The sequence below is a fragment of the Populus trichocarpa genome, chromosome 18 (assembly GCF_000002775.5).
Source record: "Populus trichocarpa isolate Nisqually-1 chromosome 18, P.trichocarpa_v4.1, whole genome shotgun sequence".
Taxonomy (NCBI): domain Eukaryota; kingdom Viridiplantae; phylum Streptophyta; class Magnoliopsida; order Malpighiales; family Salicaceae; genus Populus; species Populus trichocarpa.
This window is the reverse complement of record NC_037302.2, coordinates 14,609,865-14,634,830: the sequence shown is the minus strand read 5'-3', so window position 1 is coordinate 14,634,830 and position 24,966 is coordinate 14,609,865. Positions and strand designations below refer to the sequence as shown.

Sequence of the window (24,966 nt, the reverse complement as noted above, 5' to 3'; positions counted from 1 at the left end):
TACTCTTCTTGTTTTTTCCAAACACCTGGAATTATCTAGCTAGTACTAAAACAAGATTTCTTGGGACCATCAACTGAATATATAATACCTAGGACCGCTATCTTTCTACGTTGTCAAATCTGTGATTCTTGATGTCTTCATCTGCCTGTGCCGGCTTGTTCTGTAGATGACAAGCATTGATGCAGTGGAATCTCTCAATTACTGGCTATTTGATTTTGTCTTGCAATCCAAGTTGCCGCCTACCTGCTGTACAAGCACTCGTCTAACACTACATCTGATGCCATTGAAACTGTGCAATGCTTGTATCATATTGTGGATTTCTAATGGAAAACCTCAATGTAGCTCCTCACGTATTACTTGATTATCAATTCAGATCAAAACTTTATCAATTTTAGTCCAACATAATTGAGATTAGACAATGTGATGCAAACGGACGAAAGGTCCATGATAACCAGCTTGTCCCCTTTTCTTTCATCATTTTCACTGGAATTTTCTCTCATTAATTTCTTGCCAGGTTTGATGTGTTTGAGTAATTCTGAAGGCTGTATGAAAACAAATGGAAGGAGTTAGGATCCTGTTGTTTTGTCAACTAGCTTTTAAGGTTTGTTGCTCTGGACAAGAAAAAGAAGACTAGGATATTTTGGCACCACCATAGGAGCATGCTTTGAGGAATTGGATGTTGACTGGATAATATTACGCTTTATGCCGACTAATTTGTACAATCATTGTAGACTACATAATTCTTTTTATTTATGTCATCGTATGATAGCAAAGTAAAAGTGATTTTAATTAAAATTAATTAATCATTTAATTGAAATATTAGAGTGACTATGGATTGATGGTGAGGATGAACATACTTTACTCAATGTGTGATAGATACATGTGAATTATTCTTATTTTTAATATTATTAACATAATAAAATGTTATAAAAAAATAAAAAAAATCCATAAATGAGAATACAAAAACATAAAATAATAAATTTAAATTCAATAAATTAAAGAAAGAAATGTATATATTTCCAAAACAAAATTATATGTATTTTCAAAATGCATATGGACTACTTATTGGTCAGTAAAGATCCAATGTATATGATTCATATATAAAAGAAACACAAAGATTTAAATTAATAAATATAAACTTTGCAAAACCCAAAAAAATAAACATATTATTATTCTAAAATTGGGTACTATATGATCATTATAATAAAACCTTGCCAAATTTTTAAGATATTTTTTTACATTAGTTTTGGCAAATATTATATTGTTTTAAGAATGATTATTGTTTATTATATTTTAAGTAAATGTATATTTTTTAAAAAACAAAGGAAAACAAAGCACAAACCACCCGCGTAATAGCAACCATACAATTGCCTAGTTATATAATGTTTTAATTGGTACTATTATTATATTATATTCAATCCGTTTTTGTTAAATAACATTCATATCGATTTTCTAAAACATCAGAATATAATAAAAAAATTATTATGTCATTAAAATATTTAAACTCAATCAATATTAAGATATAAACTATATTTATTATTATTATTTCATTATTATTATTATTATTATTATTAAAAACCTAACACCTCTTGGTTTTGCAAGAATATTGACTGATTGAACCCTGACGGGTAGCTCAACTGGTCAAGTTTTGGGTTTGCTCTGTAATGATCACGAGTTCGAGTCCTTTCAGGACCACTGGAGACTTATATGGTCGTTAACTTCAAGATCCGTGGGATTAGTCGAGATTTGCGCAAGCTGACCCGGACACCCACATTAATTAAAAAATAAATACTGGCTGATTGAGAAGGTTTCCATTTATTTTATTTTTTTATTTTTGGTTTTCAATTCTATCTTTTATTTTCTTAACAATAGCATAGAATATCAAAAAAAAAAAAAACTTCACATGGAGTTTCTTAACAAGCTGAGAGGCAGATTATATGCCAACAACAATGGCAAGATTAATCTGACGATATCATAGGATAGCCTCCCAGCAGAAAATGTATATTATAGACGATCACAAAAAAACAATTTTTACCTTATGCTCCCATGTTTTTTCGAACAATCTAAACACCAGGAGACAAGAGTCACCCTAGCTAGCTATATAATCATTTGCCATGAAACCTGCTTGAATACAGTTCAGCCACATTATTAATATGAGATTACATATATATACAAGGAGCACAGCTTCTCCAAGCATTTTTTATCCTGCTGTCAACAGGAAAACTTCTAGCTGAGACAGTAACATAACTACAGATTTGATGACACAAGCAAACCTAAAAAAATAGGAATCAAAGAACAAAGAAAGATGATGTTTTGAGAAAAAAAAAATCATCGCAAAAACATCTTAAACAAGTCTTAAATCGAGTTTTATATATTAGATATAATCAAAATCTTAATTTAAATAAACAATAACATAAATTTTAAAAAACTAAGCTAAGAATTCAAAATTAACTTGAATAATAACAAAAATGATTGAAACATCATCTTATAAATGTTTCTACAGGGTTTTCCCAACCTTCTTATTATATAACCCGGAGAATCTTCTCATAAAATTTGAGCTCGATTCAATAATTAGATATAAAATTATGAATATTTATCTTAGATAAGTCGTTTAGTATAATCAAATGTCATCTTAATTAAATTTGAACATATTTATTTAACCAAAACAAATATTTAGACTATCTATATATTCTAAACATATTAATTGATTAAAACAATATATAGATGGAGCAATTGGGTTTTGAAAATCTATAACCATTAACTTGATGATACATCAAGTGGTTCAATTGAAGTGGATGGCTTTGACATCAAACCAAAGTTATTCAACTTGGTTCGGGTCGTGAATTGAATGAGTTAATTTTAATTTTTTTGATTTAATCTAAAATGATGTTATTTTAATGTTTTTTTTATAAAAAATTAAAATGATATTATTTAAAAAAATATTAAAAACTATCAAACTAATTTTAATCATATCACAGGTTAATCTGTAAAATCAACTAGATTAACTTTAAGTTGAATTTATTTAAAATGAACCATTAAATTTGGTTTGATATGTTACGGGGGAAGTTTCAAATTTCTTTAAAATTAACCATTAAATTTGGTTTGATGAAAACTTATCCAATCAACATCAATCAGTAGTATAATAGCTAATGTTATTTTTATGACCAACGAGCACTTATATTAAGTCAATCAATATTAGTGTCTTTGAAGAAGGGAGTGTTTGGAAACGCAGTCCAGACCATGTTTTTTTAAAATTTAAAATAAAATAAAATGAATTTTTTTTATGTTTTTGGATTGTTTTGATGTGCTGATCATATTAAAAATAATTTTTAAAAAATAAAAAAAAATTATTGTAATGTATTTTTAAGTGAAAAATACTTTAAATCGTCATTGTTATCACAATTCCAAACACACCCGAAATCTTCAATTTGAAAAAACAAAAAACCAAAACCTTGAATATAATTATAAAACATGTCATAGTTCAAGAGGTTAAGCTAGGAAATCCAAATCAATTCAAAAGGGTGTCTTTTATTTATTTATTTTAAATAAAAATTATATATTTTTTTAAATCAAACCAGGTTGATCATGTTATGAATTAACCTACCAAATAAATCAGGTCATCTTCAAATATAATTTGATATAAAATCTTACTCGAGCTAGGTTCTAGATTGATAAATCATTAACTTAAATGGTCAGAGTAAGTTTTACATCAATACCCTAAACTATACAACTAGTATCAGATTCTCCATCAAATAATTTTTTATATTAATTTTATTCTTAAACTTTTATAAATTTTTAATTAAAAACTATTATTTTAAAAGATTTTTTATCTATATTTTTATTTAAATTGCACTTTTTCTATAACAAATTACAGGATTTTGCATATAGCTTAACGGATCTGTTAATTGATTCTAACAAAAATTCTAGTTAATAAATAAAAATATTTTTCAAAAACAATTGACAAAAAAAATAATTTAGAATAAAAACTTGCAAAAAAAAAAAAAAACATTAAGCTGTAGAAAGGGCTGCTTGTTTTAATAAGGCCCAGATAAAGAAACCTTGCCAAAAAATAAAGCCCAACCCAACCCATTTAAATTACGAAAGGCCCGTATGTATAATTATATACACACACAGTATTACTAACTATTTATTAGACGGAGATTTATTTTCTTTTTTCTTTATTTTATTTTATTTTGAAAAAAACAAAAGTGTGAAAATGGCGGCAACGATCAACGAAGAAATCAATTCGCTTCTCTCTTCCTTCGATCACATTTACGAGGCACTAAAAAATATCCTTTCTGTTTGGTTGCTGAGAAAGCACGAGAAAATCGAAATGAAAATTTATTTATTTATTTATTTTTCTGAAGGATTTCAAGAACGGTATCACGGAAATTCAAACTCTGAGATCAAATTTGAATGCAGAGATTAAGAAAACAGAAGCACTCGAGTTCACTTGCAAATCTCTTAATCAAGGTTTTCCTCTTCTTAAGTACTGCTTAATCTCTCTCTCAATCGCCTTTTTTCCTTTCTTCTTTTCTTAATTACTGCTTAATCACTCTCTTAATCGCTTTTTTTATTTGTTGAGTATTATTATTATTATTATTATTATTATTATTATTATTATTATTATTATTATTATTATTATCTGCAGAAAATGAGAGACTTAGGAAGCTGTACACAGGATCTTTGAACAATCTAGCTGAAGAGGTACGTGCAATTTTGTTAATTATTAAAGCAAATTTTTTGATATGTTGCTTAGTTTTTAATCACTACAAGTTTAAAGCAGAATTGGTTGATAAAAATAAAAAATTAATTAATTTTTTTATTGCTTGAATTTATGTGAGTACAGCTTGAGCGCCGTACGAAATGTGTAAGCTTGAATGAGGAGCTAAAAAGATTGAGAGATGAGCTGATTAATAAAGAGGATGTAAGTTAATTTCATGATTATTGATGCCTCGAGTCTCCTGTTGATTATGAGTAGATCAAAGTGCGATGTTGAAGCATTACATTACCATACGATGTGTGAGTCAATCCTGAATGAGTTTCTTGAATAATGTCAACCCGTGATGGGTGGTGTGATGTGGGAATGGGATCCATCAGTTGAATCCACCTATGATGGTTGATATTATTGAGGGAATTAGTTCAATGTGGCTATTTTGAGATGAATAGCGTTACTTATAACTAGAGAGTAATTTGGAGTTCAATTTCTTTGAGAGATGATAATTTGTTGTGAAATGGATAATTCAATCTTGGATGGATTTCTCGAGTAATTTCATGTGGGAATGGGACCTGCCAGTTGAATCCCCGACGTGATGGTTCATATTTTCGGGAAACTCGTTCAGAGTGGCTATTTCGAGATGAATAGCGTTACTCATAACTCAAGTAATTTGGAGCTTAATTTCTTCAAGAGATGACAATTTGTTGTGAAATGTATAATTCAATCCCGAATGAGTTTCCCGAATAATTTTGTATGAGAATGGAACCCATCAATGGAATCTACTATGTCATGGTTGATAGGGTACTCATAACTGGGGTAATTTGGAGCTCAATTTCTTTGGGGATGATAATTTGTGATGGGATGGAAATGGTTTCATGTAGAACATACACTATCTGATTGCATGATGAACATTGTATACCAGGATTAAGATGTTAAAATATGTGGGCAGGAGCATAAAAAAGCAGTGGAATTGCTTAAGAAAGACTACACGACTAAGGTTGGAGAATTAGAGGACCAAATCAGGTAGCTTGTCTAATTCTGAGGGATGATTCAATTACTTTCCTCCGAGATGACTGTTCTTTTCTGCGTGATGATTATGCATGTTAGAGGGTTTCTACTTGGGAAGGAAACAAATGAAGCAACTGTGACTCACCTCCGCCAAGATTTAGCAGCGCATAGAGCTCATATGCAAACTCTAGCAAACAGGTTGGACCGTGTAGCTTTCGAGGTGGAATCAAAATGTGAGGTTCATAATTTGTCAAGAATTCTTGAACTTGGTAGTTGGATTTTATTATACCAAAGGAATAGTAAACTTTGCTGATCATTCTGTGACAGATCATCTTGAGCTTCAGGATCTGAAGGATTGCCTCATGGTTGAACAAGAAGAGAAAAATGAGTTGAATAAGAAACTCCAGGGTTTGGAAAAGGAATGTTAGTGTCTTATCTTTCTGTGCCTAATACATTTAAATGGTTCTGAATAACTTCGTACTTGTTTTCTTGCTCAAAATATGTTTCTTCCGAGTAACTGAGGTTCCTTTGGCATGCCATGATGCGAATGGTTTGTCTGTATCTGGTGAATTGCAGTGCTGATTAGCAAAACAAAGCGGGTTGAACAGCAGCAAGATTTGGCTTCCAGTCGACTTGTTGAAACACTAAAACAGAAGATTATGAAGCTGAGAAAGGAGAATGAGATCCTGAAAAGGAAGCTTTCTCATTCAGAGGAGGGCTAAAGGATTGTAACTGAAACTTAGAATAGATTTCTGCTTGTTAGAATTGAACTTTACCATGACAAGCAGTAGGGCATCTAGCATTTGGTGCACAATATAAATGAATCAGAGATCCTATGCCTTTCAAGTTCCTGCCAGGTTCAGCAAACATTGAGAACCTTCATTACTGTTTCAAGTATGTTTACTTCCTAATAAACTGCTTCTGGCACTTTGACTAAACTTGTTCAGTCCTTCAAGGACAAGAAGAGGACTATTACATATAATCAATTTTCTGGTGTTTGCAGCTAACCACCAACTGCCATAGAAATGCAATGGATGAGTGACTTTCAAGCACTCTGATGGGAACAAAAATATGTTTCTTGTTACCCATAAAGCCGGCCAACAACAACCCTCTGTATCTTTCGACCTAAGTAATAACGTTGCCTGAATTTATTACATCATTAAGGCAAGAAAAGGAGAGAAGAGCTACCATTTCAAACTAAGACAACAACTGTAAGAAAAACTCATATTGGTTCTCAACCTATACGCAAATCTTCAATGTAGTCCTCAAACTATCCATTTCCTCCATTGGGTTTAGTATACCATACATTCCTCAATCGAGTCTCTCAATGAAGCTATAACCTTCCCCATTCTAGAGACACCAAAATGTGTTTCAGGTTGCTGCCTTAGAATGATAGAGAAGCTAGAGACCTAATCTTCGTCAAAATCTAATCCTGGTATGTTGCAAAGATCCAATCTTTCATATCAAATCTAGATATTCAAAAGGTTAATGACTCAAAATAGTCCATGTGTTGCGAATATGCTTGTGTGCGATCATCTTCTCTTTTATAGCAAGATTGACATGAATTGTTCACTATCGTGCTATATGGTTGAACTTTATAACTAATGTAAACTCAGTTTAAGTTGTATTTTTATATCTTTTTCTTATAACTAAATCTCACTTGTAATTTAGGTTTAGCAGTAATATATGACTTGATTCAATATAACATGTGACCTGATTCAAGATTATTAATTTAGAACAATGTCATTTTAATATATTTTTAAAAAAATAATATTATTTTGAATTTTTTTAAAGTCAAATAAGGTTTTGACTGAGTTACAAGTTGACCCTTTAAATTGATCGAGTTAACTCTTATTTAATTTATTTTAAAATTTAATTAATATTAGATTTCGAGTCAACGAATCATCAAGTTTACTTATTAAAACAAATTCTAAATTAATAAATCATCAAGTTAACTCACAAAACTAAACTTATTTTAATATATATTCTAATGCACCTAAAGCCTCGAATTTACTTCATTGTATTGCATAATATATGCAATTTAGATGTAAATCTTAAAGAAGATAGACGAGATCAAGGAACGTATAATACTTTGGGAACCCAGTTCATTAAATTAATAGTAGAGAGACCTACTTGACAATTAGTGGATCGTTAGGAGAGTAATACGATGTTTGACCAAAAGACCAAGACAAGTCATTAACAACATCGTCCAATGACTTCAGTTTTGAGCTGACCTTACGTAGACTTTAGCACATGAATTAAATATATTAAGAAAGGAAAACTATCCCATGAGCCTCTCTCCCCTAAAATTTGGGTTTGTTTCTTAAATTTTAATCCAAAATGGGAAAAAAATCTTCTTCAAATTCCACTTCTTTATCAGTTTTTAATCCAAAATACTACTTCAAAAAACCCCAACAACTTGTTCTTGTCATTTTTGGATTTATCTCTCTAGTTTTGCTTGTTTCTGACCGTCAAAATCTTACCAGAGAACACCAAGAAGAGGTTTTGAGATTGAATGAAGAATTGGCACAGCTAAAATTGCAGCTTGAAGATTTTAATGTAAAGGTTCAATGGTCAGCAGGTCTGGACAGTGCAGACATTAGCAAAGATGATGATGATGATCCTGTTAGTGTTGAAAGAAGAGAGAAAGTCAAGGAAGCTATGCTTCATGCTTGGACTTCTTATGAGAAGTATGCTTGGGGCCATGATGAACTTCAGGTCTGCTTTCTTTCTTTTCTTTTTCTTTTTTTAATCGCAGAAACTTACTGGGTTTTTAGTGCTTTGTATTATGATTTCTTGATCAAGTTCAAGACTTTTAGTATCTAGGGCTTTATTTTTATGATATTTAGGGTACGAGTGCAGTTTCCTAAAGAATGTTTGTGTTCACCTTTCTGTCTGTTATGAGAAATGGGGTTGGGGGTTGAGGTGTGGTGAGTCAATTTTGCAACCAATGAGTCAATTCTGATTCTAAACAGCCACAAACAAAGAATGGAGTTGATAGCTTTGGTGGTCTTGGAGCAACTCTAGTGGATTCTCTTGATACATTATTTATAATGGGTCTTCATGAGCAGTTTCAAAGAGCCAAAGAGTAAGTTTCTATTTCTTGAAAGTTGATTGGAAATCACTGTGGTTTATAATTTGGTAATTTTTTAAATTGTTTTATTTCTAGATTTAGAAATGGTTGTACGTAAGCTGGCTGTTATGTTACTTAATTGCAGGTGGGTTGCGAACTCATTGGATTTCAACAAGGATTATGAGGCTAGTGTCTTTGAGACAACCATAAGGTGGCATTAGAAGTTTTAATCTTTAATTTTCAGTTGCGTTACATTTTTTGCAAGACTACATTCTACCTGTGTTGCTTCTTAACTCTTTTGTCTACTTTTGCTGTGTTCAGGGTTGTTGGAGGGCTTCTCAGTGCTTATGATCTTTCTGGCGACAAAATTTTTCTTGAAAAGGCTAAAGATATTGCAGATAGATTGCTGCCTGCATGGAATTCTCCTTCAGGAATTCCCTATAACAGAATTAATTTAGCGCGTGGGAGTGCACACAACTTTGGGTGGACTGGGGTAATTTTTGTTGTTCATTGGCTTTTTTAATGCTCCCAGATTATTCCTCGCTTTGTAATCTGTTCATACAATGCACTGAGAAGCCTGCTTCGTGAGCTTGATAATTCAAGACATACTCAACTCATTTTGACTCTAATGGTTATGTGTTTTATAGGGAAACAGTATCCTGGCAGATTCTGGAACAGAGCAGCTTGAATTCATTGCTTTATCTCAAAGAACAAAAGACCCAAAATATCAGGAGAAGGTATTTGCACTCTCATGGTTGTGTATGTCTGGAAGTTTCACTTTTGAATCTTTTTTTTTTTTTCGAGTCATGTTTGTTTAGTTGAGACTAGTTTTGGCAATTCCAAATATGATATGTGATTCCCAAAGAAAGCATGGTAATAATAATAGATGTGGAACTAGAGTGTTTTGTTATATGCTTTCTGTAAGTTTTTCTGTGAACTGATATTTCAGGTAGAGAAAGTCGTAAAAGAGCTTCAGAAAACCTTTCCAGCTGATGGTTTACTTCCCATATATATTAATCCTCGCTCTGGAACAGCTGCTTACTCAACAATAACATTTGGTGCCATGGGGGATAGGTATTGATGCGTATTGTTGTATTTAAGATGCAATTAGCTGCAGAAACATTGTAAACTGATTTTACTGAATATGTTCCTTTTTATAACATCTATTGATGCTAAAAAAAAGTAGTATGTCAAGCTAGCTATATCATTTTTAAGAGGGCAGTGATAAAAAAATCATCTTGTAACCACCATTCTGTCACGTATCATCAGACAATTAAACCTGAGTAACATGAATTTCGAAGAAGATATTGATCTCGTCATGTATGTTAAAGAAGCCATATATTGTGCTACTTGAATCCGCTACTAAGATACCATGATCAAATGATACAGGATTCATTTATGAAATGGTGCTTGTGATCCTTTTTTTCTTTATCTCACATAAAATGTTCTATAGTGTTCATTCCTAGGTTTTATGTTTCTTGCTGGCAACAATCTACTTCAAAAGTTTGATCTCGTAGAAAGTGCTGTAACATTGTACTTGGTATTGCAGGCTATTTGATCAAATGTTTGATTTACTAGGCAGTTTATGAAACCACCCAAATGGTTAATTCCTTATGTTGTGTTGATTATTGGGCTTGATGACCCGCCCTTGAGAGGGATAGTTATGGACATTCTTAAACCTTTCTAACAGCTTAACTTTCTAGATTGAATGGTTCTTTTAGCATAAAACAACTCCACGATGTCATCTATGGCCTCTTAATACAAGCATAAATGACACGATGCTATTTTTTTTGCAGCTTTTATGAGTATTTACTCAAGGTGTGGATACAAGGGAACAAAACAGAAGCTGTGAAGCACTACAGGTAGTCTATATTCCCAATTTTAAATGATACGCATTGATTATGCAATTTCACTTAAAATGCTTGTAATTTTGTGAGCTGTGTGCTAGGATTGGCAAAATTCCAAAAATCATGGTGTAAATATATGATGATAAAAATTCCTTAACTGCTAATCTATAACCTGTGGGAGAAATGTTGCATTTCTTAGTGTTATATTTGGTTGCTAAATGATAAAATGATAGGTTACTTGACTAATATATTGTTTGTGCCACCATGAAGACACCTATACCTCTGTCTCTCGCCTCGTAATATTATTTTTGCAAAGCTTGTAGAAGCGAGTAGCACAAAGTTTCAGTTCCCTATAATGTTGATTTCTTTGATGAAAAATTTATGGCATTGGCTTGTGATCTTGGAAAATCAATGTTAAATATTGACATAGGATGCTGTGATCAATTTCTTCAATTGGTCACTGAACCATTATGATAAAGATGAGCTTTGATTATTATTTCCCTCATCTATTTTGTAAAGATTACATGACATTTTGCGTTTTGAGAACTCTCAAATGAATCTCTACATTGACAAAATCTGTGTTAATGAATACTGCAAACAGAGAGATGTGGGAGACATCGATGAAAGGTCTCCAAAGCTTGGTTCGGAAAACAACCCCATCATCCTTCACATACATTTGCGAGAAGAATGGAAATTTTTTATCTGACAAGGTAGTCAAACAATTTGAGGAAATCTCCTAACTATTTGATGACTAAGTTGTTGTGTGGTCTTTCAAGAGCTTAACTTCTTCATCACTGTAGATGGATGAATTGGCATGCTTTGCTCCTGGCATGTTGGCTTTAGGATCTAAAGGTTATGGCTCTGGTGAAGCCGAAAAGGTTTTATCACTTGCAGAAGAGGTATTAATTAAGAAATAGCCTTTATATTTATTGATTTTGTTATCATTGTCATTTGCACTAATGTGCTTGTTTTCTAGTCAATTAGTATTAGTCTACACTGCAATACACCAAGCTAATTGTATTAAGACAGAGTATATAAAAAGGAGTTTCTTGGATTCAACTGACTTTGTGGTGTGTTCAAACTCTTAAAAAAATGAATTTAGAATATTGACAGTTTGTGAGATAAGAAGATCTGAATGAGCCAATAATCACTGAATTTTCAAATGAGTTCTGCGTCTTTTGAGAAGTTTATAAGAAGCAGAATTTATGGTGGTACAAAGTTTAAGTTTAATTGATGAGGATACCTTGATCTTCTGAAATTTAAGGAAATCTCATTGTGTTTGCTCTCTCTTCTTTCCATCATCCCCCAACCCATCAGCCTTTGAAGGCTCCTGACCACTATGGATTTTGTATTGATAGTACAGGAATCTGAATGAAGTTTGTAATGCCACGTGTCAGTAGACTGCTGCTTCTGTCACTGTGCTTGCAATTCTCCGAATGTATTTCCTTGGTTCAAAAAAGATAAAATTTAAATATTTTTTGTTGAATTTAGAGATTTTGTTTTTAAGGAAAAATGGATGCTTATTGTTGCCAACTGGTCTTGAAAACTGCTTTGTTTTCACAAATAGTTGGGATGCTGGGATCAAGAATACTGGCTGTCACATAAGGGAATACTAGAATTATGGTAATTTTACATTCTTCTACTTCTAGATCAACGATAAGGTGTCAAACATAGAATTGTTGAGATAGATAGAAGATGGCTGAAGGAAGACAGAATTTTGTGCGGCAGAAGTGACATGGGAATTTAGATGAAGTGACTGGGAAATGCTTGGATGTGTGTGGAGTAGGTTATTTGGTAAGTATGAAAGAGTTCAAGTGTTGAAACCACAATGAAAATATGCTTTATTGAGGTAGAGTCATGTTTTTTTCAAGAAAATGCAGTAACAAAGAGAAGCGAGAAAAATAGCACGGTCTCCACCATCATTATCCTTATTGTTACTACGATTGGTATTAGGTAACCTCAAGGATGCATCTGCAGAAAGCTTGCTTGCCTGGCCAAAAGTTGAGGTCCATCATACAAGCAAAAGCATTTAAAGAAGCATATAGGCAAAAAACAATGCGGCTGAGAACTTGAATATGCTGGTCCAGTTTCATGGCTTCCTAATCTACTTAATTGACTGGTGCATAGTTATTTTGTTCGTGGTCCACATGTTTATTAGCTTTAGATTTCGGTGGCTACATCTAATTTAATTTTTGGCTTTGAACTGTAGCTTGCATGGACTTGTTATAATTTCTACCAGTTGACACCTACAAAACTGGCTGGAGAGAACTATTACTTTCACCCTGGACAGGTTTGATACTCTCTTCTAGATTGGAAAAATGGAAGATATTCACTTGTTGTATGCTTGATACTGAAAGATGATGAAATTGCAGGACATGAATGTCGGCACTTCATGGAACATTTTGAGGCCTGAGACAGTTGAATCACTCTTTTACCTGTGGCGTATCACTGGAAACAAGACATACCAAGAATGGGGTTGGAATATTTTTCAATCATTCGAAAAGAACTCCCGCTTGGAGACTGGATATGTTGGTCTTAAGGATGTAAGATTTCTGTAACCCAAAGATTGTAGTGTTAATGTTAGATAACAAACACCTTCATGCATGCACACGCATAATGACCCTAGTCCAGTCCATGTATTCTGTTGTGTCTTTTCAGAAAGGTATGACTTGAATCCTCTACTACTTTATTGCATGTTCGAGAAATAGAATGAACCAGAACCGCAACTCCTAAATACCACTGGTTTTTCCCATGCTTTGTGCTGTTTAGTTGCCTCAGAATTTTGTGGTTTTGTTAAATGTACGAGTCCTATTCATATCCATTTTAAAATCCCATGCATGGATTTATTTTAATGAATAATCCTTAATTAGAACCTAAAAGCAAAGCATTATAAAGTTTTGAACTCAATTATTCTTGTCTATTCGCGCAGGTGAACTCAGGTATCAAAGACAACAAGATGCAGACTTTCTTCCTTGCCGAGACGCTCAAGTATCTGTACCTCCTATTCTCACCTACATCCGTCATCTCTCTGGATGAATGGGTATTCAACACAGAAGCACACCCTCTGAGAATTGTGACTCGAGGTGATCTTCATCAAGAGAATGTTCAAGTTGACAGACAACAAAAGTTACCAATTCATCTTCGTGGTAGAAAGGAGGGTCGACTAGGATACAATTAGCTGCCATCCTCCCCACATTTTCAGTCAGCTCACTTGCCTCCTGTCCTCACATACATCAACCATAAAAAAGGTGACGGTGCAGAACTTTTATATTATTCAAGATTCACAGCAGCATTAGTCCTTGAACCTGGATAAAGAGTGACACTGTCAATCATGTCCATCAATTAAGCAATCAGGGTGGTGCTGGTCAACATTCTGCCCCAGAATTTATGTCCTCATCTTGTTTCCAGCTTGGATGGTTGTGTAAAACAGATAGCACATTGTCAACAGAAATTATCATATAAGACATGATTGAGGGGCAAATGAGCTGTTGTAACATACAATATGGGTTCACAGGTCATAAAGAATTGTTATAGATTATTGAAAATAAAATAAAGGGGACCAAAATATATTCATGCAGAATTCTTGGTGTATTTAAACCTTGTCAACTGGATAACATAAGAAAAGAAAAATGAAGTATACTGTTGCTATGAGTCTGGATTGTGTGTTTCTTTCTCAAAAGAAAATCTATCAATTTTATATTATAATTATTTAGCAGTAACAACGTAAGATTTTCCTACTTAGAAATACCTTCACCAACGAAGATTTTAAGAGAAAACTAAGGTTTTGAAGTGAGATATTATACTTGAAAAGGTTAGTTAAGGTTGTGGTTTTTTTTTCAATTAGGTATTTAATCAAACAACCTTGCAATATAAAGTTGAACAACTCTGAAAATGTTAGTTGTGCTAGCTTTATGATCAATCAAGAGACTGTAATTGTGAAAGACAGCTCAAAGAACATCCTCTTTAATGAAATAAATACCATCATCAAAATTGCCAACCCATACGTGTATTTTTCCTCCAACATAACGACATCCATAGTTTTTCGGTGGGGCAAGTTTAGGTTAAATCGGTGGGAAAAAAATTAAAACAATTTTAAAACAATGTTTTGACAAAATAAAAATTAATAAATTGATGTTTTCAACCCAGTTTATTCTAAACTCTAGATCGAACGAGCCTTACATTACTATTAAGCCCGTTGGAGTTTACTATAAAGAATCATTATTGCAAAAATAATTTAATTATTTTTCCTAAATGTAGAAATGGAGATTAGGTCCCATGGCATGTGCTGGCACCTACAAAAAGTCATCCTGGAATCAAGAACAGAACGTGTGGACCACTACAAAAGTCATCCATTGATGAAGGGATCTTTCTGAATTCCCTCTCAACATGCTGTGGTTGCACCTTTGAAGGAATGATTTCCATGTGAAATCACTTTTAAGTTCAAACCATTCTATTTTCCTACAATATAAAGCACACATAACCTTCTTTTTAAAATTGAATGATTAATTAATTTCAGTTGAAATTACTTATGATTTACTATTATATATGATATTATATGATGATATGATTCGAGATTGAAATATGAAAAAAGTAATGCAAGAGAATTAAAACAAAACATTTATGTAGTCCACAGTGACTACAAATTAGCCGGCACAAAAGCTTAAATGCTCGGAAAGTAGGAATATTATCAGAGCCTGTCATCCAGCTAACATCCAACTCATCAGAGCATGCCCCCACAGTGGCGTCTTTTTTTTCAACTAACCTTGAAGCCTAGTTGACAATAACAGGATCCTAACTCCTTCCATTTGTTTTCACACAGCTTTGAGAATTACTCAAACACGTCAAAAGCTGGCAACAAATATGAGAGAAAATTCCAGGGAAAATGATGAGAGAAAAGGGGTCAAGGTGATCATGGACCTACAGGATGTAAGTGTAATGTAATAGTGAGATGATGAAAACCGAGTGAAGAAATATATTACAACATCCCCCATTGTCTGGATAACCAAATCAATTGGTTAGCTACAAGGAATTGATCAAAAACGACTAGGCTATTAGTTTGGCTCTGTAACGGATAAGATCATTCAAGGAAAAACAAAAAAAAAATAAAAAAGAATCGATCAATGTAGCAAAACAGTGGTGGTATCAACTGAGATTTTGCATTGCGGCTCACGGGGTTGAATAGCTTGGCAGCCTATCTCTTTCCCCCATTCATCTTTAAGTGTATGATACCTGTCTCCTCTTAAGGAATATACAGATTGTTTCTTTCTGGTCACCGACAATCGGTTGAAGTAAATGAGTCTGAAAATCCTCCTGGAATACTTGATTGGGATTGGGAGTAAGACATGTTGTTAAACGTTGTCGAAGTACCTTCATCAGCTTGCCATCTTTGGAGAAACTGAGGAAGGCTCATGTGGAGATCAATGCCAGAATTGCCTTCCTCTTCATGGTTGGTAGGTTTCCATTGTTCTACTAGAGGTCCTAAGACGTTGACAGCATGGCCCATATCTGGTCTTTGGTGTGGCTCACGAGCTGTGCAATGCCCTGCTAGCTCGGCCACTTTGAAAATGCTCACAAAGGTCTCCTCGTCAGGATTCAGAGTTTGGTCAATTGCCTTTGGAAGGTTGTCCTTGTTGACTAGGACACGGCGGAACCATGTGACCAAGTGAGCCCTTTCATCTGGCACTGTATCATCTAGAGCTTTTCTCCCTGTCATAATCTCCATCAAAATCACTCCAAAAGCATATACATCCACTTTTGTTGTAACCCTTCCAGTAGCTGTGCAGGACATAGTAGGAGGTTCAGTTCATATTTGAAGAGAACAGTCATCAACAAATCAACATATTCAAGATGAAGCAAATGAATATGAAAACTAAATATACCAACATCTAAAGATCTTACTAACAGGAAACAACTGAAAGATAAAGAGGATCATTCCTCTAGATCAAGAATCACACTTTCTGAAACTTCAGTGTGCATAGAAAAGTACTAAGCTCGTTGAAAAATGAAATGCAAGTGTGTAGGAGGCCTTAGGTTTTCCTATAATTATACAAATGGGTAAAAGTAGGCAGTTTTACTACTTCAAGGTTGCATGCATGGAAAGATAACAAAATTCGAATTGATGTAATATAATAAGCTAAGGAAACTTGCAATCACTTGAATGGAGATAACCAAGTATGGACATTTAAACCTCTACTAACCAGCATATTCGGGTGCAAGATAGCCAAAGGTTCCTGCCAGCCTTGTCTCCATAGAATACTTCCCATCAGGCGCATTTTTAACCAAACCAAAATCAGCAACCTTAGCTCTCATGTCATCTCCAAGAAGTATGTTTGAAGGCTTCAAATCTCTATGAATGAAACTCTGCTGAGCTAAGCTGTGCAGGTATTCCACTCCTCGAGCCACATCCAGTGCAATTGTAACCCTCTGTTTCCAAGTAAGAGGAGGGTAACCAAGTTCTTGCCATTCAAACAAATGTTGAGCGAGAGTCCCCTGTGGCATGTACTCATACACCAAGAGCCTCTCATTTCCATTTATACAGTAACCCAAAAGAGCAACTAAATGCCTGTGCCTCACTTTAGTAAGCACTGCAATCTCTGCCTGAAACTCATTCATTCCTTTTGTCCCCATTGCCCCAGATTCCATCCGCTTCACAGCAATCTTAGTCCCATCATGCAATTCGCCCTTATAAACCACACCAAAACCTCCCTTACCCAGAATGTTATTCTCGCTGAAATTATCAGTTACTTGTCTAAGTACCTCGATTGAAATCACAACGTTCCCACCCTCAAAAAAGTGCCGGCCACTATGGTTGCCACTACTTTGACTTTGTATTTCACTGAGAACCCCGTACCCATTCGTGCAACACGATGAACCATTCTTAACCAATGCATTGATTCCATTCCCACTCTCTTGATCATTCACTCTCCCAGACTTCCCTCTCTTTTTCTTGCGATTAACCTTAAACAACACGAAGAAGCCAATAGCACCAACAATCACAATACCAACAACACCAGCAATCACACCTGGACTCACCTTCTTACCACCATTTCCTCTTCCATTAGGAACACCTCCGGGTGTAGTTGTATTTGAATCTGAACCAGATGATGGTGTCCCTCCACTTCCAGAACCCCCACCACTCCCAAGAAAAGGATTACCTGGTGTAATGGTTAGCTTCACCGAAGATGCGAAAGCTGGGATCTTCCCAGTGAGATTGTTATTGGAGACATCAAGAAGCGAAAGTTGAGACAACTTTATCAAGCTATCGGGAATGGGACCTGATAAATTATTATCATTCAATTTTAAAGTTGTCAAAGTAGTGAGATTAACAAATGCAGGAGAGATTATCCCTCCAAAATGCTGCTTCCCCAAACTCACTGTAATGACAGTCTTTTTTTGTGAATCACAGGTAACAAAAGGCCAACCATTGCAAGCATCATTCCCTTTCCACGAATCAGACAGCATCACAGGATAACCAAAACCACCAGCAATCTCGAGCAAAGTGGTCACTTGTGGATGACAAGCAACGCCAGCAGTATCCACACAAAAATTATTAAGACCACTATTATCAACTTTAACACCTTTTCCAAACTGAGGCACAGGACCTTGTAATTTATTATTATAAAAAGAAATATTCAACAAACCAGCTTGGGAAGACAGAGAAACCGGAAAGATCCCAGTAAACTGATTATCCCTCAACTGCAAATCAAACAAACTCTTGCTCTTTGAAAAATCTGGAATTGGCCCAGTAAACTGATTCTTCTGAAGCCAAACTTGACTCAACTGCTCCATTGAAGGCAACACCTCAATAGTACCAGACAACCCCATTTCCTGATTATTAAGCCACAAATTCTGGATCCCAGAATTAGCAAAAGATGGAGGCAACCCTCCAGTTAAGTTATTATAAGACAATCTAAGATTTTGCAAACTAGGAAAAGAAGCAAACATATTAGGTATAGCACCAAAGATGTTAGCGTGACTAGCCTCAAAAGTATTTAAACTAGAAGACTCAGTTAGATCAGTAGAAAGAACCCAAGGTTCCAAATTTATATTCGCATCCATGCTCAAAGTTTGCAAACTAGTTAACCCTTTAAAGAAATCTGCAGGGATACTGGTAAAATTATTAGTACCAATATAAACTTCTCTCAAAAAAGCTAAATTTGCAAGAGAAGGCAAAGGACCGATCAGCTTGTTGTCTTGAAGAGACAAACTTTGAAGCTGAGAAAGCGTTGAAAGCTCAGATGGGAGAGTCCCTGAAAGACCTTGAGAAGCTAAGTTAATGGAAATCACATTGTTGGAGTTGTCACATTTAACACCATTCCACTTGCAGTAACCATTGGTGTTTGTTGTTGACCAGCCTTTTGGTGTTGGGGTTAGGGCAGAGGCTAGTTTTAGCATGGTGCCTGCATCATCCGCGGTGGTTGTTGTGGTGGTGGAGAGGAGGAGAGCGAGGAGGAGAAAGAAAGAGAGAAGAAGGTCAGCCATTGAGAGAGAGAGAGAGAGAGAGAGAGTTTGGTTTTTTATTTTTATTTTTTCTTTTGTGTGTTATAAAGTCTTCTTGTTTTGTTTGGTGTCGTGATTAGGGTTGAGTTTTTTTATATATTAAAATAATATTTTTTTTTATTTTTAAAAATTATTTTTAATATTAATATATTAAAATAATTTTAAAATATTAAAAAAATAATTTAATAAAAAAATAATAATATTAAAAAAATTACTTTTAAAACACAAAAACTATCAAGTTTTTAATATGGTTTCATGTTTTCTATTTTTTTTTTATTGCTGAGGGATTTGATTTTTTCAAAAGATTTTTTTTTTTTTCAAAAACGGTTTAATGAAACGTCACGTTATGGCGAATCAAGAATAAAACCAACTAGTTTTTAGTTGTAAAACTTGATTAACTTTGGGATTCATTTGACTCTGGATTTGAATTTGTTTAGGTTAAAAAAATTTTAAATAATTTAAATTAACTCAATTTATTTAGATATGAACCAGTTAAAACTCGGCGTTCAATTCATTGAATTTTTTTAAAAAAATAGATAAAATAATATCATTTTAATCTTAAACAAAATAAATTAACCTAAATCAATTCTCATAAACCGTGACCAAACCTTATCTCATATGAACCCTGGGTTTTTACAACTATGAAAATTATCTTTCTCCATTTAACAATCAATGTGATGCTTGTTGTCATATGGCATATGTTTCCTTCTCTTTTACACTTTTGTGAGGAAAAAAAAAAGATAATGACCAGTGATTTGTAAATTGATAAATGGCTCTATGATCATAACCACCAAGATCACCGTAATTTTTTAATTAATTTTTATATATCAAGATTAAATTTGTTTAGCAACTAAATAAATCCAAGCTTCAAGGGTTGACTATGATTTATTTATTTCTTATTTAAAAATGACATATATAGATAGGTCAAGCAAATATATGTTGGTGAATATCATAAAAATACATAAGTATAAAATAAATATATTTTAGTTGATACTAAATAGGTGGTACGTGCTATTTTTATAGGTTGGGTTAAATTTTTTTAATATAAAAAAATATTTAAATGACGCAAGATTTTTTAAGAAATAATAAAAATCTAAGATATGAGTTATTAACTTGACAATTATACTAAGATTGAAATTTATGATGCCTTAATAAATAAATAAGACTATAATTTCGATGGCTACCAATCCCTAATTAGAATCACACTCAAAGTAAAGAAAAAAACAACAAATCAATTAAATAAAAAAAACACTAAAAAAATATTAAACTAAAATACATTTAGAAAATTGAAAAATAACATTTGGGTGAGTTTAGTTCCGATTCTAGAAAATTAAAACCGATTGAATTGGATTGCTTCTATCTAGTTTAAATATAACCTAAAAAACAGGGGTTCTGTAAATTAAGAATCTTGCTTTCTAACACTAACAAAAATCAGAACTCACAAGCTCTCTTCAATTCTCAATTTTCAGAATAATTGTTTTTTAAAATATTTTTTATTTAAAAATATAATAAAAAAATCAACATATTTAAAAATATTAAAAAAATTAATTTTAAATAAAAAAATTCAAAAAATTATAAAACACAGTTTCACCACAACCCCAAACATCCTAGAAATTCATCTCCAGAGTTCTTCAAGCCAGTCACCCTCTCAATCTTAATCAATCTCGCTGTCTCCCAGTATCTCTGAATCAAATTCCCTCCTCCAAGTTCCCGGCTTCTCTCAATCTCTCTGTTTCTTTGTCTCTTCGTTGCAGTGGTCTCTGTCGTGACATCAAGGTAACTATTTCTTTGCCAGGTTTATGAAAAGAAATATTTTTATATGAACAAGCACTGAGATCTCATTCGTCATATCATATATAGTGGCTTATATTGTTTGATAGTAGCTGGTTGTTTTCTTTTCCAGGATAGAATTTAGATTAATTTAGTTTCTGTAACAGTGGTTGTCTCTGTCAACAATACTTCTCTGTTTTTCTAAATAAACTCTGTTGATCGATTACTTATTAAACATCATTAATTTTTTATCCAGATTAATATAATAAAGTTTTTTTTCTTAACTATTGATGTTTTGTCTGGAAATGACATTAGGTAAAGGAAGGTAAGAGAAGGAATTTTCAGTGGCCTCAACTTTTTTTCCCCTCGCCTGATGTCAATCTGTTATTTTTAGTTAAAAACCGAACCGAAAATAAACATTTCCGACTCGAACCGGAACATGAAACCGAGAAGGAAGGCCATTACACCAGATGAGCCGCTGTTGGAGTAAATCAAGAGACATAATAATTGAAGAGGGATCATTTTTGTTGATTACTAATGATTAGCAGAGAGAGTGAGTGGAGTTCTTAGAACAATTGATAAAAATAAAACAAAACCGGTCGCTCCTACGGTCTGAATGTTGTTGGCTTGTCATTGAGAATCCATGCTCATTGCAGAGGATGAGTGTATAATTTTGCAAAGTGGGTGAAGATGACTCATGTTGTTGAAATATACTAGTTTACATGTCTCCCTTCGCATCAAATTTGTTTTAGCATAATAAAGATTTCGGAGGTTTTAGAGAATTATCTTATAGTTTTATTAAATTTAATCTAATATGTTAATTTTAAAATCCTTTCGTGTAATTTTTATATTTAAAATTAAATTATATCAAATTTATCCTGATATGATTGGTTTAAAGACAACCTGATCGGCCAATAAAAAAAATTTAATGATGAGATTGAGAAACAAATAATGAAATTGATAAAAAAAACCTTCAGACCCAACTTCTTGAAATAATCTAAACTAAATTATGTGAAAATTATCTCAACATGATCTAAACAGTGACAATATATAATATTTAATGAGATTACTAAAATCTTTGTCATGGGTATATTGATTTTTTTAAAATAATTTATCCAAAATAATATTGTTATGGATGATTTTTTTAAAATAAAATGATATTATATTTTAAAAAATATTTACTTAATCACTTGAATTACTAACTCAGCCGCATAGTTACTTGGGTTTAGAAATCGTTTGGGAACGCGGTGTAAACCGTGTTTCCTAAAAAATTTAAATTATTTTTTTTTGTTAAAATTTAATATGGTTTGTATGTTTTGGATCGTTTTGATGTGCTGATGTCAAAAATAATTTTTAAAAAATAAAAAAACATCATTGACATGCATTTCAACACGAAAAATTATTTGAAAAGCAACTATAACCACATTGTAAAATATACTGTAATCAAGTCAAATTTTTCCTATGATTCAACATAAAACCTAATCCGAGACAGGTTTCCAATCCATCAACTGCTAATGAGTGTAACTAGAAGCGTAGTTGTGTCTATTTTATTATTAATAATAAAAGATATTTAGTTCATTATTTGATCGAGAGAAGTCGCTGTAGTTGTTTGGAACTTTGGATACTGAATTTTGGCGTGATAACGAAGCTCAAGATTACAAAACTTTACACGCGGAAAGCCTCAGAGGCTCAGACAAAGATCAATGTGATGGGGCCCAGCAACAACTAACACGAGGCTTCCTCGCTGGACTATTTTTAGTGTTTTTATTATTATTATTATTATTATTAATAAAACCAAACAAGCCTTGACCAGATTACAACAAAAATATCGTTACCCTACAAAGTTTTATCTTCATGCCATGGTGGCTTAATTTCCGTGTGAAGTTTTTGCTCCTAGGTTTTACCAACTTGTCAAAGTTATATAATACATTACCTACTAATCCACCATGCAATGCTATTGTCATTTTTATGCACAGTTTAGGAGGGCAGTTCAACAATATTTTTCTATTTTTTTTTAATTTTTTAAGTTTTAAATTAATATTTTTTTAGTGTTTGTTTGATCGTTTTGATGTTAAAAATAAAAAAAATATTAATAAAAAATATTATCTTGATCCATTTTTATAAAAAAAAAATTTTAAAAATAATTTCTGCTATATTTTTAACCAGACTTTCAGTCTAGTTATAAAACTCCATCTATTTTAGTAGTTCAACTTGGTGACCTGAGTTTTATAAATATGATTTTTAAATAAATATTTTATTTTAAAAAACAAAAACCCATTATAGTACTATTTTTTTCTTATGATAAACGGTATTTTTGAATCCATTTGCATGTAAATCAAGATTAAATATATCTGCATCATGTAATTCCTGAGTTGCATCCAGCTTGGCCGAAATATCTCTTTCTAATTCACGCGTTATCCTAACTGGTAATATTAGCTAGCAGCTATAAATTCTTGGGTTAAGATATTCCTTGAAAAGCAAATCTTCAAGGCCATAGAAGGCCTGCAACCAGAGATATTGACAAATCCAGATGGCTGATTGAATTTATTTGGTCTGATTAGGTGCCACGCCATCTACCATAATTAAAATATAGGATGTAACATGACTTCTTGACATAAGCACATGAAAGGGTGAAGACTGAAGAGGGTTCTCAAAAAACAAAAACAAAAATATGTGTAGTGTAGGTTTGATCTGTGAGATCCATATGGAAACCCTCTACGCACAATCTTTTCATGAACAAGGATGCTTTACATATCCCAATTTATGGTCATGTACCAACTACCAAGATCTGGCAACATCTTGTTGTTTGATTATGCCATTCTTTGTAAAAAGGTTAAGATTTGCCGGCATGATAATAAAACCTGTTGACCCGGCCAAAGGCCTGAGTTATGAATTGATCAAATTAATCCGGGTTGGTTTTAATATAATAAAACAATGTTGTTTTAATATTTTGTAGACCTGATCATCACTGTGCTTAGATAGCTACATGGGATGGAGCAATGCATTGAATATTTCAGAAAATCCAGCATTCAATCCTCAGGACAGCACCCGTTTTTGTCTATCAAATTGGTGACATTTGGAGGTGATGGTAATGTACATGAAACCATTTCCATTTCACATCTTCACTCTCCTGCCCTCCCTCCCCCACAATGAATTCTCTGAAGAATATATAATACCTCTGCCAGTGTCCTTGGCAGCTGCTGAGAATAAACAAAATTGACAGGTAAAATAGCCATCCAACGAGGTAGGGTTTTAATACCAGCCCAAGAAAATCTTAAGAGTGGGTCTTGAAATAAAATCATGACTAGGCTTGAAGTCATTGCTGCACATGATTTGGGCTTTGAAGTATACAAGATTTCATTCGGTTTGATTTAGTTTCTGGGCTGCTGTCTGCGAAATGTACTACAACGGGCTTGAATTACACGTTCGAATTGTATTCATTAGTGGGCTGGGTATAATATATTTTCTTCGATTACAAGGGGTGTTGATGTTTTTAGATGTTTTTTAAGAGTATTTTTAGTTTGAAAAAAAAATTGAATAGATGTTTTTTTAGTATTTTGTAATGGTTTTGATATGTTAATATAAAAAATAAAAAATAAAACCCTGAAAAAATTTATTTTAAATTTTCAAACAAAAAACTATTTTGAAAAACATCTACACCTCAATCACAAACACTCTGATCACCTCTCATATTCCATGTTGATTTGATACATTCAAAAGATTTTAACAAATTTTTCCGAATACAACTCTGAATATTTGAACCAATTTATGGGTGTGATGTGGCTATGAATATCAGGAAAACCTGATAATTTCTCTTTTCAGCAACTTCAATCGGAAGCCATTTTGCATGAAGACAGCAGGATCCAAAGAAATTGGGAGGTTTTTTTGCTGGTGGATTCAATGGCCTGGAATAAAACTAAAAATGGAAGAGAGTCATTCACATGGCTGGGCTGGGGAAGAGCTGACAGGGCCAATCCACCGTATTTGAAGAGGCAGAGGTGGCTGGGCTGGGGAAGAGCTGACAGGGCCAATCCACCGTATTTGAAGAGGCA

General features: G+C 33.2%; 3 protein-coding genes across 6 annotated transcripts; 2 read left to right on the top strand and 1 right to left on the bottom strand.

The window, feature by feature from the left end:
* Positions 1-4,343: 4,343 nt before the first annotated feature.
* On the top strand, positions 4,344-6,574 carry LOC7484061 (protein At-4/1; the record flags this gene model as incomplete). The annotated part of the gene is made up of 7 exons (XM_024590179.2): positions 4,344-4,473; positions 4,652-4,707; positions 4,850-4,927; positions 5,667-5,740; positions 5,825-5,958; positions 6,053-6,148; positions 6,302-6,574. Coding segments are annotated over 7 exons (714 nt in total), but the record flags the coding sequence as incomplete, so codon positions are not given.
* Positions 6,575-7,951: 1,377 nt separating this feature from the next.
* Positions 7,952-14,225, top strand: LOC7490491 (mannosyl-oligosaccharide 1,2-alpha-mannosidase MNS1). 4 transcript variants are annotated; one of them, XR_002979092.2, is made up of 12 exons: positions 7,952-8,443; positions 8,701-8,813; positions 8,944-9,009; positions 9,120-9,291; positions 9,446-9,535; positions 9,748-9,872; positions 10,595-10,660; positions 11,247-11,355; positions 11,446-11,544; positions 12,599-12,764; positions 12,855-12,935; positions 13,018-13,086. XR_002979092.2 is itself a non-coding variant. In XM_002325221.4 (12 exons), exons 1-12 carry the CDS (start codon positions 8,066-8,068, stop codon positions 13,821-13,823), a joined length of 1,719 nt encoding a protein of 572 aa, XP_002325257.3. In that variant the 5' UTR covers positions 7,956-8,065; the 3' UTR covers positions 13,824-14,225. The 4 variants fall into 4 exon arrangements, 2 of the variants coding, with proteins under 2 accessions (XP_052305058.1, XP_002325257.3); XM_002325221.4 differs by lacking the exon at positions 12,599-12,764 and adding an exon at positions 13,575-14,225 and having other exon boundaries at positions 7,956-8,443; positions 13,018-13,188; XR_008058085.1 differs by lacking the exons at positions 12,855-12,935; positions 13,018-13,086 and adding an exon at positions 12,295-12,439 and having other exon boundaries at positions 12,599-12,749.
* Positions 14,226-15,594: 1,369 nt separating this feature from the next.
* On the bottom strand, positions 15,595-19,183 carry LOC7484060 (receptor-like kinase TMK4). The gene is made up of 2 exons (XM_002324650.4): positions 16,843-19,183; positions 15,595-16,420 (listed from the first exon to the last, which is right to left on the bottom strand). The coding sequence occupies exons 1-2, from the start codon at positions 19,124-19,126 to the stop codon at positions 15,915-15,917; spliced, it is 2,790 nt and encodes a 929-aa protein (XP_002324686.4). The 5' UTR covers positions 19,127-19,183; the 3' UTR covers positions 15,595-15,914.
* Positions 19,184-24,966: the final 5,783 nt, after the last annotated feature.